This window comes from Schistocerca serialis, chromosome 2, assembly GCF_023864345.2.
Source record: "Schistocerca serialis cubense isolate TAMUIC-IGC-003099 chromosome 2, iqSchSeri2.2, whole genome shotgun sequence".
NCBI lineage: Eukaryota > Metazoa > Arthropoda > Insecta > Orthoptera > Acrididae > Schistocerca > Schistocerca serialis.
Genome location: NC_064639.1, coordinates 495,408,579 through 495,429,161, shown reverse-complemented (window position 1 = coordinate 495,429,161; position 20,583 = coordinate 495,408,579). Strand labels below are relative to the sequence as shown.

Here is a 20,583-nt window from a genome sequence, read left to right as displayed (position 1 = left end):
GTTCAACTGCTGAGTCTTCACCAGACTCATATGTCTTATGACCATTCTCTTGCAAAGCCTTCATTCTCTTGCAAAGCCTTCTGCCACTAGATCGACAATTCATTGTTGTTATTTACAAGTTTTTTCTCCCTTGTGAGAATCAGGAGATCATGTCAGATACAGCAATAGCAAATAAGTCTAAATTCACAAGAGTAATTGTAGTTCGTTGAAGCCGTCCTAACGAAATCTGTATGTAGCAATTTGTATAGAAACTATCCACGTTTTCATACAACTAAGGGCGACAATGTCTAGATTTAGCTTTTAGCGATTTTCTTCTTAGATCAAAACGTTCTTATTTTTCAAAGTAGTTCTCTTTTCGATCAGTGTCCTCTGCCCGAAGTTTTTCCAATGAGTCGATACTGTCATGGAAGTGTGATTCGCCAAAATCTGCAAAGTTCCCATGTAGAGATGTCATAACCTCTCCATCGCAATAATAACATTTTCCAGCTACAAATTTCTGATACGTGAGAACAGGTTGAATTCAGATGATGTCAGATCTGGTGAAAATAATGGATGTTTCCACAATTCGTAATATAAATCCCTCCATCTTCCTACAGCCAAAGTAACTTTGTCCTGATGAAGATTTTACGATGCTAGTGGTGGCAATGCACACTGTTCGGTGCACATCGTTGAATATGGTCTCTATAGCAGACGACTCCTACGGATTCCCACGTTGACCTAACGACATTGTCAATTACGATTTCAGTGGAGACGGGTTCATCGAGAGGGACTGTAGATCGGTGGAAACACGTCGCCTGGTCGAATAAATCACATTTCTTACTACACCAGGTCGACGTTCATGTGTTGACACATAAAAATTCGGGTGAATAGTTTCTCGAAACCTGACCTGCGTTACCGGCACAGGCCGATATGAATCCATCTCCGACGGCAATGTCCTTTTCCAGCAGGATAACTTTTCGTGTCACAAGACCATAATTGTGCTACAGCCGTTTGCGAATCATGATAGTGAACTCATGTTGGTGTCTTGGCCACCGGATTCGCCTGGTCTGAAACCGATGGAACACATCTGAGACGATGTCGAGCGCTACCTCACCAGTCCTCAATTTATGCAAACTGCCTGACCTGTGCGTAGATATCTTGTGCCACATCCCTCCAGAAACTTACCACGAACTCCTCGAATCCATACTACACGACCTATCTGTTGTATTGCGCTCCAAAGGTGGACCCAAACGCCAATAAAGAGTGTTCTTAACGTTTTGGCTGGTCAGTGTATCTTTTATCCTGAATGGTCCAATACCATGCTCTCGTTTTTCCCGATGTTCTCATTTGTGGTTGTGAATTTAGGACATCAATCGCGTAGATTATGTTAATGAGAAGTACAGCCACGTTTGAAGCCAGATGCTTATTTCTTTTATTACGATGAAGTAGTTTCCTTATCAATCTTCTCCATCTTTTGATAAATTTCCATTGGCGGTGGAACAAAAGAAATTTTTGGCTGCACAGATTCCCAGTTTATACAGTTTCATTAAAGACACTAAACCGTATAAACTAATCTAATCTGCTGATCAAGTTGACACTTGATGTGTGCTATTGTGCTGCAAGTACTTGCAAAAGCGAAACAAATATCTGTGATTCCAACACCACTTCTGTGCCATTCCGACAGTTTGCACCTTGCCCCGATACCATGGATATCTTCCACGTATCTGTTGTATCGTGACAGTCCATCCCCTGTAATAATACGATTCTGATTGAAATCGTATCGAGTCACTGCCTCTTCCTAATGACTTTATGAGGTTTTTTGAGTTTCCTTATCACCCAGCGTGGGAAAGTCTTTCGCAACCGAACTGTTCGAAAATGATTAAGCACACACTGCCTGATATTTGCAAGGCATTAGTAATATCAGTTTCGAATATTACGATGTTCCTTAACCAACCCTTCAGTATAACATACATTTCTATCTCTGATGGATGTATTCTGAGCAGCTGAAAGTTTAGCCTGATATCCATTTGCCTCGTTTTCAAAGAAAGCATTCCAAATTCTGTATCTCGAAGTCCTCCAGGTCCCGGCTTCTTTACTTTTACTAAGATAAGAAAAATATCTAGGAAAACTGATTAGGTTTAGAAGAAAAATACGAATTATTTCATCCACAACGCGAAATTAAAAATTCAAAGGGATCGAACATGCCAGTCATTTAGTAACGTATTTTTTCCGTGTTACTCCTGAAGATACTAAGCAGCAGACAAAAGTCAAATTTCTTGATTTTTCATATGATTTCTATAACGCAGACCACAAAATTCGTCTCACAGAATTTTAACATTGCAGTACTGTACTTCTGAAGTGACTTAATGGCGAAGTGTAAATGAAATCGTATGACACATATTAATTCTTAAACATACTCGGAATACTTTTCCCTCAAAACATAAAATCTTCTTCAGATAAATAACTTTTTTTAAAAAAACTTAAGGTTAATATTTACATACACAATGTTCTTTTTCCCTCACCAAGTCAAATAATTTTTTACGAAGGCTATTCAGACTTGTATAGACACGAATAAACATTAATATAAAAGATGTATTTCATTGTAGCAAATACAAGTGCGAGAATTTGGCGTCTGTTCGCCCAATGAAATGAGGTAGTGATAGTAATGATGAGTGGCCTGTAAACTGCTGTGAGAGAGTTCCACTCACAAAAGTTTCTTTATCTCGCCCTTGTTTCTACTATACTGTACTACTCTACTGGAACGAAACAAATTGAGTTCGTTATGAAAATTAAAACTACGTTATATTATTAAGTTTACGTAGATGCATAGACGTGAATGTATGCAAATGCATACACCTTTTTGCAGTAATATACATAAGCAATAAATCTGTGGTTATTTCTCCATCTGTTGCATGTGAAATAGATACACAGCAATAAATAATGAAGATTTAGATAAAAATTTGTACATAGATACGGAGGAACACTAAACGCTTCGAAACAGAATCGTGTTATTACTTTAAGGAACACCTGACAACAACTTCAGATTTGAAAATCAGGAGTTCTTTCTCCATTAACAATTGAAGTTTTCTTGTGATCGCTCGGAATGAATTTCAGTTTACAGTATCAAGTCACAATTTTTATGTTCCAGGTATTAGCATCTTGTACAGTAAGTCCGAGAAAGCGGATCCGAACCTTTTTTCTTTCCTGGATCCATTCACCGTTGACGTTTGGATTTACATGGCTACGGCATATCTTGGAGTATCTTTAACTTTCTTCGCACTGGCAAGGTTAGTAAGCCCTTCAGCACTGTCGTACTACTTCGGCATAGAGATTTCAAACCTATTTGATGAAACAGATTTCTTTTCTGTTCATCATTGTCTAGTAAACTCCCTGCCGGTGGTATATTAAATTATAAAATTTGGTTAAAATTTCGGAAAATGCGGCAATGATTTGACAAACTATCCCCGGTGACTTCACTCCGAACACGTCTAGACCTGCTCCAGTTGTGCAACAAGTGCAAAAAGCTATTTCCTCAGTTTCCTTTCTTTGTACGAGGGCGTCCTGGAAAGTAATGCCTCCGAATTTTTTACGTGAAATCCCTTAAAGTTTCTTTTTTAACAAAGCAAACGTTGTTAACAACCTATATCTTTATTCTTTATGTCTACATATTTATTTCTCGACATAGGCACCCTGATGACGAACACATTCCTCTCAACGAGAGACTAGTTTTTTTGACTCCGCCACAATGGAGAATCTGACTTTGTTGACGTAGTCGCAACCTCACCTCTGCCTGCACCGCTTCATCACTATCAAAGTGAAGTCCTCGAAGGTGGTCTTTAAGTTTTGGAAAAAGATGAATATCGATGGACCCAAGTAGGATCTGTATGGAGGATGATCGATGACAGCGAAACCAAAGTGTCGGGTTGTTACAGACGTCGCAGCACTCGTGTGTGGTTTGGAATTGTCACGCTGAAGGAGCGGGTTCACCATGTGTGGACGAACTCTACGAATTCGAAACTCGATTACAGCACGCTGTTTCTCACGCACCGACATAGTTCTGTTATACATCGCCACATTACACACTGAAATTCAGAGCCATCTCGCGGAACAGACGTCTCCAAATATGTAATCATGAAGAATAAAGATAAACAATGTTAATAACGTTTGTTCTATTTAAATCGCTTTTTCACTTAAAAATTATGGAGACATTACTTTTCAGAACGCCCTCCTGTTTCTCCCTGAGCACTTCATATATCATTTACATCCTAATTTTTCATCGCTCTTCTTTATGTCCTTTATCTTCAACTGCAAATGTTTCTTTCGAATCGTTTTCCCTTTTCTGATAAATACATTGCTTGTCCTGTTTCCTGCATTTACTCATACTTATCATCATTTGCAGTTAAAATCGACTGTATTAACACGACACTAAATAAAAATTACGTTCCACCCCATTCCAATCATGTGTTTTTGTCACTTTCTCCTTATTTTTTCATTGTACTAAATTCACATCATTGTTTCATTTTTGCTCGAGACTGCAAATGTAAATTTCAGAAAATAGTCCAATAAGACTGCCGCTCAACCTTAATTGTCAGTTTCATCGTTTAATCAAAGGTTTATTTTATTTATGATTCTGTATTTCACACGAGGTCTGTAACTTAATGTCTTTGCTCCTTTACCGTCTTTGGAATTAATTGTTCAAAAAAAAAAAACCTTTCAATAGCCAAGATCGCATTTTTTTTGTAAGTTAAGACAACCAGTTTCAACATGCCATGCTGTCGTTTTCGGGTCTTAAAATATTTTATTCTAAAAGATGTTCACTTTACGCTGGCCTCACGCACAAGATGTCAAGTAGATAAAAATAGCACATTATAACAGATTTGTCGTCGCTAAAATATTTAAAAACACAAAGCACCTTGTGTAACCGGATAATATATATATATATATATATATATATATATATATATATATATATATATATATATTGGGCACAGTTGCTTGTTGCATCAAACAAAACACGGTTTGCTTTTGCGTGATTCCCGGGGCCTCCCTCCCTCCCCGGACAATGAAAAAGCAAAACGTGTTTACACATGCTGGACAAGCAACTATGAGCAATATGTACATGGACATAGCCTGTGGCACAACGAGATAATGTTTTTAAATATTGTACCGATGACAAACCTTTAATAATGTGCTATTTTTATCAACTTGACATCTTGAGCGTGACGCCAGGGTAAAATTAAGGTGTTTTACAACAAAAGGTTTGAGGACCTAAAGATGACAGCATAGTCTGTTGAAACTGGTTATCTTAAATAAACAAACTGTTTTACGCGGTCTTGGTTTGTGAATGGTTTCTAACAATTAAAGAGATCGCCCTTCAGTTCTCTCAAAATGAGAAAATTCAATTTGGAATTAATGTTCTTGCTTTCGTTACCAACGTGAAGGTGGGCTACGTTTTGTGAATATTGATCCTACTGTGTGCTACCCTAAAACATTGAATGGTGAATATTAAATCGATAATTGTTGAATTGTGCACCACATAAGCAGTGCACACACACCATATTGATGTTTATACTTGTGTCAGGTTGTTATATTCAAGTTATAATACTTATACGAGGGTAAATCAATTATTATCCGCAAAGTAGTTATAAAATTTCATTGTAATCAAATAGGAAACTTACAAGAACATCATTTTTCGACATAGTCTTCTTGCGTTTCAACGCACTTCGCCTACCGTTGTACAAGCTTCCTGATGCCCTCATAAAAGAAGGTTCTCGTTTGAGCTGCGAGCCAATGATGCACCGCTTCTTTCTCTGCTTCGTTCGAGGCAAATCGACGGACCCTTAATGTCTGTTTGAGCGGACCAAACAAGTTATAGTCAGAAGGGGGAAGATCGGGACTATATTGAGGATGATCCAGTACTTCGAATTTGAGTTTCTGGACCGTTTCAGCAGTGTGGGCAGCAGTATGCGGACGGGCATTGTCGAGCAACAACACAACACCTTTTGACAGCAACTTCAGCATTTGCTTCGAACTGTAGGCTTTAGCCTGGCAGTAAGCTTCTCACTGTGACGTACACTGTTTATTGTTGTGCCCCTTTCCCCATTATGTTCCATTACTGGACCTTGTGCGTCCCAAAATACCGTAAGTATCAGTTTTCCTGCAGACAGTTGGGTCTTGAACTCTGCCGTTTACTCTCCGGCTCGTAATGAATACATGTTTCGTCATCATTAATGATCCTGTCTGAGAAGTTGGCCCCTTCGTTACCATAACGATCCAAATGTTTTTTGCAGATGTCCAAGCGCGTTTGTTTATGCAACTGTGTGAGTTGTTTTGGGACCCATCTTGCACAAACTATGAAACCCAAGTCTGTTGTGGATGATTTCGTAGGCAAAACCGTGACTAATTTTCAGACGATGTTCCACTTCGTCAATAGTCAATCGTCTGTCTAAAAGAATCATTTCACGTGAATGCTCAATGGTTTCGTCCGGCTCCTTCATCGCACGTAACACTTATGCGACCATTTCGGAATTTTTAAATCCATTCGTAGACACTCCGTTGTGTCAAAACACTGTCCTCAGACTGTACCGAAAGTCTCTAATGAATTTCGGCCCCTGATACGCCTGCCAACCACAAAAGACGGATCACTGAACATTGCTCTTCTTTGGTGGACATAGACAGCGGAACAACCATGATTAACAGCACATCTGCGTAACGAAACTAACATAGCAGCTTAAAAATTGCAAAGATATAACAACAAATAAACAAAGCATGCGTTATCAACGTAAAACGACAGTAATACCGAAATAAACAAACGTAACTAAATTGCAGATAATAATTGACTTACCCTCGTAACTCTATTGCAGCCATTTTTCTCAAAATTATTTTCGGCAAGATAGCAAAAAGGTTTCTGCTTAGCGTCCCATCGGCAAGATTGACGTCATTGGAGACTGAATTCTTGCTCGAACTGAAGAAGAATTGAGAAGGGAGTAGGTCGAGTCCTTTATAAAGAAACGACTGTAGCATTTTCGTTAACCGGTTTACAGGGACACCGGAGATCCTTAATCGGAATGTGTTGACTATGATTACAACCGCCGTCGTTCAGGCTGTGATTTTACTGTTTTACCCCTGCACCATCTCACACCCTAATGGAAATTTCAGTCTGGTTCACCTAAAAATTGCGTTTCAGATGTGAATTTCTCTGGAAGAGTACTCTAGTATTTAGTACTAGTTGCTACACATTACGAATTCTTGTACATTTTTTCCGAAGTCTAGAATTACAGAACTATCGCAAGTCTAATGATATCTTACCTCCATCTTTATAGGTTGACATACTACAGAAACGCACACAGGAAGTTAATTGCGGGGCATGTGGCTGTGAATTGCGAATTGCTACTTAATAATTACAGTTTTCGTTCTACGATAAAGACAGTCTCTCCTTTTCCTCTTGTGCTTGCGAAACATACCGTTGAAAGCGAATACTTTCAAAACTGTCACTGCTGAGAATATTAAAATGAGCAAAGCAGATAAACGGACCGGTATTGCTTACAGGTAGTCTGTTGAAAAGGGAAGGGCTATTTTTGGGAATTTATCTTGATACCCCTACATAACAGCTTGCCAAACGTGGAACTCTGAGACCGGAAAGATCTCGTAGAGCGGTCCTGCTCGCTAGTTCCTCTGCTCGTTATTATTCCACGTGACAGTTCTGCTAGTTCGACTCCTTTCCACACCTCTTTACAAGGCAAATCAAGTAGATGTTATTAAAAAATGTGTTTTGTGAGTTCTTTAGGTCTTCATTTCTTCTTTGCACTACATGATACGATACTGGTCCGTGATATTCCAGGATGGCCCCTGGCGAGTGGGACAAGGGCCACCCCTGCGACCCGGAACCAACGGAGCTGGAAAACACGTTCAACATGATCAACATCTTCTGGTTCTCCATGGGCTCCCTCATGGGACAAGGCTGCGACCTGTTACCCAAGTAAGTTGACATGCTTAATCTGTATGTCAATATATACTGAAGCGGAAAAATTGTAACAGAAAACGCAAATAAGTTGTACTGTCGTTTCCATATTGGATGTCCTTCACTCATACTAGTGTGACACCTGAGATATTTGGCAGCACTATACTGTGTCCTCTCTCTTATCACTGCGACAATTAATTGTTGTTCGTTGGTATCACTTGAAAATGGCTAGTGATGGTGAGGAAATAAATTATAATTTTTGGCATAAGCTCACAGCTCCGGCAAAACCGCAGTTTTAATCTTTAATAAATATACTCTCAAAGCTGAAACACAGAACTCTACAAAAAAAGAAAAAAATGTTAGTATTCACTTTCATCACTATGCTCACTACTAGACCTCGAAAACAAACGAAATAAAAAAAAGGTATTACAGTCATTGCGTGAACTATGAGAAGATTCCCTTTACTCCCAGGTACGCGAATGAAATACATTACTGTATTTTCCAAGAATAACAGAAATATATTTATTGGCAGAAGTCTCATGCTATTTCAACGAACATACTAGATTCTTTTTAACGTGAGCAAATTATTGGAAGAATTAATATCTTGTGACATGGTTCCACAGCATCTACAAAAATTTTAAATGAAGTCAGATTCCCTCCAGCTGTTACTGTTGGAAATATGCCATTTTCAGGCGTTTTCAAAACGCAATCCAGCGTAGTGAGAACTGTGTGTAGTTGTATTAACAGTGCTTATAACCAATTTTGTAGTTTATTGAAATTTATAAACTTAAAAGATTTTGACATATAGGTTTACATAAGGCGGAGATAACAACTTCATATACGTATCATAGAACAAATACTCAGCGAAATCAGTTAACAGTCCATTTTGTGTACTGCAGTGGATTCTGTACACCACAAAAGGTTGACCCTGAAAGTGTAAATATCCAAAACAATCGAGAATTTTTTTCATTTCTGAGGTACGCTTGTTCACTGAATATGTATTGTGGTTCCTCCGTGAAGGCGCTATAAATTTCAGTTTCTTCTAGGGCGTCCATTAATCTGCCTTTCTCTACACCATGTAGTACCTCTGAGAATTCCTCGCCGTTGCTTGTGTTATGATTGTAGTTTCACAGATGCTCACTAATTGAAGATTTATAATTCTCACTTAGATTGTTTGTTTTCTTAATGTGCTGGAGAAACATCTACCTGCATGCTCCACAGAAAAATTTTCATATTCACCACAAAAGATTTTAAAAAGGTGTAAATGGTTTTGTTTTGTGACTGGTGTATCAGACTGTAAGTGTGCCTAGTTTGTTGTTCATGCAGAATCCGATTCGTACATTGGTTCCACGAAATTTATCAGCTGTTCTGTATTATTTGGCACTATAATAAGGTAAGGCAGTGTATTTCTTGTTTTTTCTTTTGCTTCTCTTGTTGTTGTTGTTGTTGTGGCCTTCAGTCCTGAGAATGGTTGGATGCAACTCTCCCAGTACTTACTGCAACCTACATCCTTCTGAATCTGCTTAGTGTATTCATCTCTTGGTCACCCTCTACGATTTTTACCCTCCACACTGCCCTCCGTTGCTAAATTTGTCATCCCTTGCCTCAGAACATGTCCTACTAACCGGTCCCTTCTTTTTGTCAAGTTACACCAGAAACTCCTCTTCTTCCCAATTCTATTCAATACCTCCTCATTAGTTATGTGATCTACCCATTTAAACTTCAGCATTCTTCTGTAGCACTACATTTCGAAAGCTTCTATTCTCTTCTTGTCCGAACTATTTATCGTCCATGTTTCACTTCCATACTTGGCTACACTCCATACAAATACTTTCAGAAACGACTTCCTGACACTTAAATCTATACTCGATGTTAACAAATTTCTATTTTTCAAAAACGCTTTCCTTGCCATTGCCAGTCTACATTTTATATCTTCTCTACCTCGACAATCATCAGATATTTTGCTCGCCAAATAGCAACACTCCTTTACTACTTTAAGTGTCTCATTTCCTAATCTAATTCCCTCAGCATCACCCGACTTAATTCGACTACATTCCATTATCCTCGTTTTGCTTTTGTTGATGTTCATCTTATATCCTCCTTTCAAGATACTGTCCATTCCGTTCAAGTGCTCTTCCAAGTCCTTTGCTGTCTCTGATAGAATTACAAAGCCGTCGGCGAACCTCAAAGTTTTTATTTCTTCTCCATGGATTTTAATACCTACTCTGAATTTTTGTTTTGCTTCCTTTACTACTAGCTCAATATACAGATTGAATAACATCGGGTAGAGGCTACAACCCTGTCTCACTCCCTTCCCAACCACTGTTTCCCTTTCATGCCCCTCGACTCTAATAACTGCCATCTGGTTTCTGTACAAATTGTAAATAGCCTTTCGCTCCCTGTATTTTACCCCTGCCACCTTTAGAATTTGAAAGAGAGTATTCCAGTCAACATTGTCAAAAGCGTTCTCTAAGTCTACAAATGCTAGAAACATAGATTTGCCTTTCCTTAATCTTTCTTCTAAGATAAGTCGTAATGTCAGTACTGCCTCACGTGTTCCAATATTTCTACGGAATCCAAACTGATCTTCCCCGAGGTCGGATTCTACCAGTTTTTCCATTCGTCTGTAAAGAATTCGTGTTAGTATTTTGCAGCTGTGACTTATTAAACTGATAGTTCGGTAATTTTCACATTTGTCAACACCTGCTTTCTTTGGAATTGAAATTATTACATTCTTCTTGAAGTCTGAGGGTATTGCGCCTGTCTCATACATCTTGCTCACCAGTTGGTAGAGTTTTGTCGGGACTGGCTCTCCTAGGGCCGTCAGTAGTTCTAATGGAATGTTGTCTACTCCCGGGCCCTTGTTTCGACTCAGGTGTTTCAGTGCTCTGTCAAATTCTTCACGCAGTATCATATCTCCCACTTCATCTTCATCTACATCCTCTTCCATTTCCATAATATTGCCCTCAAGTACATCGCCCTTGTATAGACCCTCTATATACTCCTTCCACCTTTCTGCTTTCCCTTCTTTGCTTAGAACTAGGTTTCCATCTGAGCTCTTGCTATTCATACAAGTGGTTCTCTTTTCTCCAAAGGTCTCTTTAATTTTCCTGTAGGCAGTATCTATCTTACCCCTAGTGAGATAAGCCTCTACATCCTTACATTTGTCCTCTAGCCGTCCCTGCTTAGCCATTTTGCACTTCCAGTCGATCTCATTTTTGAGACTTTTGTTTCCTTTTTGCCTGCTTTATTTACTTCATTTTTATATTTTCTCCTTTCATCAATTAAATTCAATATTTCTTCTGTTACCCAAGGATTTCTATTAGCCCTCGTCTTTTTACCTACTTGATCGTCTGCTTCCTTCACTACTTCATCCCTCAGAGCTACCCATTCTTCTTCTACTGTATTTATTTCCTCCATTCCTGTCAATTGTTTCCTTATGCTCTCCCTGAAACTCTGTACAACCTCTGATTTAGTCAGTTTATCCAGGCCCCATCTCCTTAAATTCCCACCTTTTTGCAGTTTCTTCAGTTTTAATCTACACTTCATAACCATCTGCCCCTGGAAATGTCTTACAATTTAAAACCTGCTTCCTAAATCTCTGTCTTACCATTACATAATCTATCTGATACCTTCTAGTATCTCCAGGATTCTTCCATGTATACAACCCTCTTTCATGATTCTTGAACCAAGTGTTAGCTATGATTAAGTTATGCTCTGCGCAAAATTCTACCAGGCGGCTTCCTCTTTCATTTCTTAGCCCCAATCCATATTCACCTACTATATTTCCTTCTCTCCCTTTTCCTACTCTCGAATTCCAGTCACCCATGACTATTAAATTTTTTTCTACCTTAACTACCTGAATAATTTCTTTTATCTCATCATACATTTCATCAATTTCTTCGTCATCTGCAGAGCTAGTTGGCATATAAACTTGTACTACTGTAGTTGGCGTGGGCTTCGTGTCCATCTTGGCCACAATAACGCGTTCACTATGCTGTTTGTAGTAGCTTACCCGCACTCCTATTTTTTTATTCGTTATTAAACCTACTCCTGCATTACCCCTATTTGATTTTGTATTTATAACCCTGTATTCACCTGACCAAAAGTCTTGTTCCTCCTGCCACCGAACTTCACTAGTTCTCACTATACCTAACTCTAACCTATCCAGTTCCCTTTTAAAATTTTCTAACTTACTTGCCCGATTAAGGGATCTGACATTCCACGCTCCGATCCGTAGAACGCCCGTTTTCTTTTTCCTGATAATGACGTCCTCTTGAGTAGTCCCCGCCCGGAGATCCGAATGGGGGACTAATTTACCTCCGGAATATTTTACCCAAGAGGACACCATCATCATTTAACCATACAGTAAAGCTGCATGCCCTCGGGAAAAATTACGGCTGTAGTTTCCCCTTTTTTTCAGCCGCTCGCAGTACCAGCACAGCAAGGCCGTTTTGGTTAGCGTTACAAGGCCAGATCAGTCAATCATCCAGACTGTTGCCCCTGCAACTACTGAAAGGCTGCTGCCCCTCTTCAGGAACCACACGTTTGTCTGGCCTCTCAACAGATACCCCTCGGTTGTGATTGCACCTACGGTGCGGCCATCTGTATCGCTGAGGCACGCAAGCCTCCCCACCAATGGCAAGGTCCATGGTTCATGTTCTCTTGTTAACGTTATTTCTTTGTCTATATTGTTGCTTTTTTATGTAATTTTAGTATACATTTTTCTGTCACATCAGCATTGTAGCGGTTATTTGTACCTATTTCTTTTACTGTACAAAACTCTTCGGTGCTTTCATTATATACTAATTGGAGGTTGAGGGTTCTGTTTGTCATAGAGTGAAAAAAGGCTTTCTTATGTGTTTCTGGGTGGCGCGAACTGTTGGGGATTATGTTGTCAGTACGTGCTGGTTTCCGAAATATTCTGAATTTGTGGTCACCAATGCCATTGTTTATTATCGATACTAAAAAATTAAAGGACTGTTGTTTTCCCAGTTGCCGGCCTGAGTGGCTGCGCCTCTCTAGGCGCCACAGTCTGGAACCGAGCGACCCCTACGGTCGCAGGTTCGAATCCTGCCTCGGGCATGGATGTGTGTGATGTCCTTAGGTTAGTTAGGTTTAATTAGTTCTAAGTTCTAGGCGACTGATGACCTCAGAAGTTAAGTCGCATAGTGCTCAGAGCCATTTTTTTTGTTTTCCCAATTCCACAATAAATATAATTTTTGAACGTACACTGCTGAGTTGTGAAAGCATACTTTCGATTTCAGCAGTTGTGCCAGCGAAGAGAACAAGATTGTCGTTTAGTAACCTCTTGTAATACAAAATCTTACTGGTGTAATCAGTAAATTTTTCTAAGAATTGGTTCTCATTATGATTTATGAAAACATCTCCAGTGTGCTAGCAACCTACTTCATTGCAACACCATCTGGTTATCAGTATATCTCATTTCGGAATTTAAAATAACTGAAAGATAATATCAACTGTAGCAACTCGAAATTTTCGCCCATTTTCATTTTTTACATTTGAGTACGTTATTTTTATGATATCAATTATTTCTATTATTAGCATATTAGTTAACAGATTTACTATATCAAATGAGACGAATTTTCCTTCTATAGATATGGATACATCTTTAATCTGGATAGCTACAACAATGACATTTTGAACTGTATAATCTGTTTCAAAAGTGTAATTTTTTTTTATTAGGAGCATATGAGTGCGGAGTGTGGGTGGTCGTATGTTCATGATCAAACATTTATTGACTTACATCTCTGTCAGGATGAATTTTCACTTCTTTAAAGCCTTCCTGACTAAAGCATTAAGTCTTTTTGTAGGTTCTCTAGCCGGCCGGGGTGACAAAGCGGTTCTAGGCGCTACATTCTGGAGCCGCGCGAGCGCTACGGTAGCAGGTTCGAATCCTGCCTCGGGCATGGACGTGTGTGATGTCCTTAGGTTAGTTAGGTTTAAGTAGTTCTAAGTTCTAGGGGACTGATGACCTTAGAAGTTAAGTTCCATAGTGCTCAGAGCCATTTGAACCCATTTAGGTCCTCTATTCAGCATCGTCGTATTATTAGCAGCAATGAAGTCTTGTATCTTACTAATACAATCTTTCTCATTTATAGCAACTACATGAACAACAGCAACGCTCATAACTTCTTTCAGCACAATAGCCGCTTTATTGTTAACTTCTTGTTAACTGCATGTACAGCAAGATTGTCTTGCGTCTTATTACGAGTATCACCCCTCTGTTCCAGGCATTTTATTTGTTCTGCAGTAACCTTAACAGCTTTGTTAGTAATTCTGTTTCTTTCACGGACTGGTGACTGGGCCATATCTAGAGCGACATTTGCGTTACCTATAATGTATAGTATATCCTGTCCTCACTGATTGCTAACAGTTTGTGTGCAAACTAAACACGTATATCACATTTTATCCATAGTCGTGTACTACATGATTTAACATGGTTTTCAACATTATATTTCGAATTTATCCTAACATAAACATATTTGCCCTCCAGACATCGTTTATTGAATCTAACACCTTCTACGAGTTTCATCAGTTTTTGGTTCAAATGGCTCTGAGCACTATGCGACTTAACTTCTGAGGTCATCAGTCGCCTAGAACTTAGAATTGATTAAACCTAACTAACCTAAGGACATCACACACATCCATGCCCGAGGCAGGATTCGTACCTGCGACTGTAGCGGTCGCTCGGCTCCAGACTGTAACGCTTAGAACCGCACAGCCACTCCGACCGGCATCAGTTATTCTTGAGTACGTTGATATGTTCTTACCTGGCAGGGTAGCGCGTCTATTAATTTCTTGTAAATTGGTTCACAACTTCAAAAAATTTTAAATGATGTCATCTTGATTTCATCTGCTAGTGTTGATTGTACAATTGCAGTTCTGAGATTATGCCGTTTCAAACATCTTTAAAACATAATACAACTTAATCAGAACAATGTAAAATATGCTCTTACAGTCCACGAGTGTACTGCCAGTCCATAGTGTGCAACGGGCACAAGCTCAGGAGCTTAGTTCGTCAGCGCACCTGACGATGGCGACATGTCTGATCGCCGAAATATTGTGCGCGTTGGACACTGTGGACCGACAGTACACCCGTGGACTGTTCGAGCAAGAAATACGCCGGGAGAAACTGAAGAATCACACTGTAAAATATGATTAATAGTACTGTAACCGATTTTGTAGTTTGTTGACGTTAATATACTTACAAGATTTTGACATATGGATTTACGTTAGGCAGAGATAACAACATAATGTGCACATCAAAGAAGAACTAATCAGTCGATATTCCATTTCATATACTGTAATGGACTGTATATATCACAACAGGTTAACGCTAAAAGTGTGCACTTACAATACATTAGAGTAAATATCTAAGAAAATCGCTGAAACTTTTAGTTCTGAGGTCTGCTTTTCAAGTGAGTATGTGTTGAGGATGTTCTTTGAAGGCGCAATAAATTTCAATTGATTCTAGAGCGTCCATTAATCTGCCTTTCTCTATCTTATCTAGTACCCTTAGAGATTCCTCGATGCTGCTGGTATTATGAGTGTAGTTTTGTAGATGTACACAAACGAAGATTTGTAGTTCTTGCTTAGTTTGCGTGCTCGCTTAATCTGGTGGATAAACCCGTGTCTCTTTGCCTCAGTAAAGACTTTCACATCCACCACATTTGACATAACGAATCCTTGACTGTGTAAATGGTTTCGTTTTTTGGGATGTGTAGCTGCTGACTATTGGTTGTTCATAGTTCTTTTTTTCTTCTTGTCTTGTTAATGTTCTTCACCTATATTGTTGACATTGTTACGTAATGGTGTATTATACAATTTTAACAACATTTAAAAAATATTTGGATGAATGTTTGCAGTTTTCACCATCAGCAGACGCTTCACCTACGTCAATTATTTATATAATTATACATTTTATGCTGTGAGTAAAAGAAAGATGCTCCTTATTTGTCCAGACACACTTAATAGCCGGTCTCAGATATCCGTCTGAACCTCTCTTTGGACCTAACGAGATGGATACACCTCCGAACAATATCCTGGATCCTGGTGGTACCCACAACATGCACAACCATATAACTTAGTGCAAGGATGCACTGTAGCTGTCAAGCTACAATGTAAGTTGAGGGGGGGTGGGTGGGGGGGAGTGAGATGACGTCAGCTTAATAAACAATAAACACACACTGCTAAATTTCATCCCTAAGTAGGTGTTTTGTTTCGAGAGTAAGACTACGACGGGCGTTTGACAAGTCCGTGCAAAGTCCGAGAGCTGGCACCACCGACGCGTATCGAGGTCACGTTTAGTTAGCAGCATCTTTGGATAGAACGCACAGCAAGTTTCAGCCATATTGGTCTATTTCTTTGTGTTTGGCATTCGTGTGAATCAAGGAAGTCGAGTGATTGTTAAAAAATGGACGAAAAAGAATTTCGTGTGGTGATTAAACATTACTTTATGAAAGGCAAAACGCCTCAGGAGACTAAAGAGAAGCTTGATAAACATTACTGTGACTCTGCACCTTCGATTCGAACTGTTTATAAGTGGTCTCAAAATTTTCGGAGTGGCAATATGGGCACAAGTGATGCTGAACATTCTGGACGCCCTGTGGAGGTTACGACTCCAGAAATCATTGATAAAATTCATGGTATGGTGATGGATGACAGAGGAGTTAAGGTGCGTGGGATTGCTAGTGCTGTGGGCACCTCGAATGAATGGGTACATAATTTTTTGCATGAAGATTTGGACATGAGAAAGCTATCCGCAAGATGTGTTCCGCGATTGCTCACGCTTGAGCAAAAACGGAATCGTGTGAAGTGTTGCAAATATGGTCTGCAGCTGTTCAGGAAGAATCCGCAGGACTTTAAGCGTCGTTACGTCGCTGTGGATGAAACATGGATACATTACTATTCTCCTGAGACCAAACAACAATCTTAACAATGGGTTACCAAGGGAGAACCTGCACCAAAAAAGGCGAAGACCATTCCTTCGGATGGGAAGGTTATGGCGACTGTCTTTTGGAATTCGCAAGGGATAATGCTCATCGACTATCTGGAAAAGAGTATAACTATTACACGTGCATATTATTCATCGTTATTGGACCGTTTGAAAACCGAGCTGCAAGAAAAACGCCAGCGATTGGGCCACAAAAAAGTCCTTTTCCATCACGACAATGCACCGGCACACACCGCAGCAGTTGTGGTCGCAAAATTAATGGAAATATAATTCCAACTCGTTTCACATCCCCCCCCCCCCCCTCGTTCTCCTGAATTGACTCCTTGGACTACTATTTGTTCCCCAATTTGAAGAAATGGTTGGCGGGACAAAGATTTTATTCGAACGAGGAGGTGATTGCAGCAACTAATAGCTATTTTGCAGACTTGGACAATTCCTATTATTTGAAAGGGATCAACTAATTAGAAAAGCGTTGGACGAATTGTATAAGTCTAAAAGGAGACTACGTCAAAAAATAAAAAAGGTTTACCCCAAACACGTAAGTAGTTTTTATTTTTGCAAAGACTTTTGAAACGCCCCTCGTATATGTAAGAAACACTCGCGGACTGCAGACTGCTGATCGTAACACACAAGTACCACACGAACCATGAACAAAAAATCGATACTGTGTCAAAATAGAATGGTCTGTATTATTATTAATGAATGCACATATTATTTCAAGTCAAGACACATGTGGTGCTGCTATTGTAACTTAGTTGTTCTATAGGAGTCAGAAATACACATGGGTCCCACATTAATACCACTGATAAAATCACATTATATGATTGACTGGTTGTGACATATCCACAAAGCAGCCATATCAGTGTAAACGAGCGATTGGATAACATCAGAAGCTCCATAAGGCAGGTCGTAGATGATGCGGTTGTCTATAAAAAGACAGCAAGGCAAAATGCTAAGGAACTGCATGGAGACCAGCAGAGGATCGATGACTGGTACAGGGACTGAAAATTACCACTGAATGTTAGTAAATGTAACATAGTGTGCATAAATAGGTCATGAAAACCAGTACTCTACGATTACACTATCAGGTCAAATCAATAGAAACAGTAGCAATCGTAAAATACTTGGCATCAATCATCCAGAGCGACCTAAAGTGGAATGACTACATAAAACAATATTCGTAAATTACCTGGATGTAAGCATCTGGAGAGACCTGAGGGGAAATGACCACATAACACAAAATGTAGCAAGCATGAGATCACTATGAAAATGCTAAGCAAACTCCAGTGGTAGACACTACAAGAGAGAGGTTATTCATTACGGAGAGGTGTACTGTTGGAAATCTAAGAGATTATGTTCAGGGAAGAGCTGAACAACATATTACTTTCTTTCACATACGTCTCCCAATAGAACAAAAAAGAGAAAATTTTAGAAATTAGACCTAATACAAAGGTTTATAAATAATCACGCCTTCCATATGCCATTCACGAATGGAGTAAGGAGGGGATTAAATGACAGAGTTGCCACATGTACTCTCCATCACACGTCGTTAGGTGGCATGTGGGTGTTACACATCTGCTTTTCGGTGCACTCATCGTATAGAGAGTAGCATCGGCTGGTAAAATGTTAAAAAGCATAAAACGTTATCTATTATAAACAGCAAAGGGCGCACCAGTGCGGATAAGATAAGGCTGGGTAGGTAAGTAGCTCATATCCTTTTCCAAGTAGTCATCACGTCTATCTGGTAACGAGTAACGATTCCATACCACGCAGAAATACCCTGAAAGACAACTGACAGTCGTAGTGTGGGCATTCTGTTTTAGTAGTTTTTCTGGATATCCTAAGTAATCTGGCATTAAAATTTAACCTTTGCTTCGCACTCTCACATGACCTAAACACTGTTGAGACGAGTAATCACACTATTTCGCCACATTTCTGTGAATGCACAGATCAATTCCTTCTCTTCTGAAGTTATTCATCATTTCCCCGCGTGTCCTCCTTGCTGTGAATTGGGAAAGGGGGGGGGGGGTGGTACCGTTTTCACTACTCGACTTTCAGTGGCCGGTGTGGCCTCAATATCTGGCAGATGTATGGTCCCAGTTGCGTTATTATTTTTATCAGACGTGTGTATCAACATTTCGAGTTTATAGCGATAATTATGGTGTATTATAGTAGCGCTATTACTGACACTGTCTCATAATTAAACCGCGTAATATGGAGCCTCTAGCAGGCCCAGCTTACAATCAAAAGCAGCCTGACCGGGCTGGTTACTCCCGGTGAGTCCTGAGAGGAAATGAACCAAAGTTTACAATGCATTTGGAAGAAATGACGAATGAAGTTTTCGACGACAGTGATATTGATCCAGATTACGAAACAGAAAGTGAAGACGATACAAATTCAAAACAGGACGTGCATGGGCATGATGTCGATGACGATGATGATGGAACCTAGGACAAACGAAGAGTTGCAGATGTTTTAAGTAGAAAACAGCCACACTGCGATGAGTCCTACTTTTGTAGCCATGGAAACTGTTTCAAATGGAGAAAAGCACAACCAGCAACTAATGCAGATTCCTGGTCTGCGACTAAGAATTAATGCCTTTGGTAAGAATCCATATTTGAGGAAGTATGAGGTCTAGCTTTTATTCAAGACATTTTATATGAGATTGTATAGCGGTCAAACAATAAAATCGGTAAAATAAAACTACTTTCATATCTAGTGTACATGATAGTGATATCCTTTAGGTGAAAGCTTTCACAGCAATCTCCAAATCTGGCAACGAATCCATAGATAAATTTTTCTCATTGGGTGAAAAAAGGCGTAACATTTTTCACAGTACTATCATACCTATAGCTCTTTGATTAGAAAATCTAGATGGCAGGAAAGAAATAAAATTCGAGTACCGCAGTGTCGAACATTTTAATAGATTTCTTGGGAACTGTGAGCAGTGTTACTCTTCAAGCAAGACATGGTGAACACATGCTTCAAAATCGGTAATCAGGCAAGCAAACCACAAAAACATAAGCAAAAATACATACATCCTAATCGAACAACAGTGCAAAACACAAGAGAAATAGTCTAAAACTAGTACTCAGAATACTGCCTCTTAACGAAAACGCGGAGATCCCACTACATTTAGATGGAAGACAATAAAATAAAATAAAATAAGCTAGAGTAAACATTGTAGCAATCATCCACTGCACAGAGCAGTAGACAGTGCCACAAATACTTTAGGCCATAAGTATAAGAAACTTTTTAATAGCCATCCACTGCACATGGCCTTAGTGCATGCTACAAGCATAGATTGTGAGCACAAGCAACATGTAGCAACCAGCTACCGAACAAAGCAGTGGACGCTGTAAACAAATAGACAGAAGTGATTTAACTATCAAATCAGAAGTGTTAAATTTAAATTTTTATTTCACTAAAAATGAATGAAGTTTTATTGTAAATTGTAAGTGTAATATAATACCTATGTTTTTGAAAGCTTCTCGCTAACTATAGCAAGAAAATGCTCTCAAGCAACCCGTCGTTTCCCTCCTAGAGGTGGAAGTATGAAGATAATACATAAAAATCACATGACACGTAAATGTCCACGGAAGCGTAAGTAAAGTGTATACTTCAAACAAGTCATTGACCTTACTTTGAATAAACAGTAAATGTGCAC

General features: G+C 39.3%; 1 protein-coding gene across 1 annotated transcript in view; it reads left to right on the top strand.

The window, feature by feature from the left end:
- The window catches only part of LOC126457433 (glutamate receptor ionotropic, kainate 2-like), a 234,632-nt gene that overhangs the window by 158,689 nt on the left and 55,360 nt on the right, over nucleotides 1-20,583 (top strand). Inside the window, exons 12-13 of the mRNA XM_050093704.1 lie at nucleotides 3,128-3,266; nucleotides 7,820-7,957. Of these exons, the coding sequence (XP_049949661.1) occupies nucleotides 3,128-3,266; nucleotides 7,820-7,957 (277 nt within the window). The remainder of the gene's footprint in view (nucleotides 1-3,127; nucleotides 3,267-7,819; nucleotides 7,958-20,583) is intronic.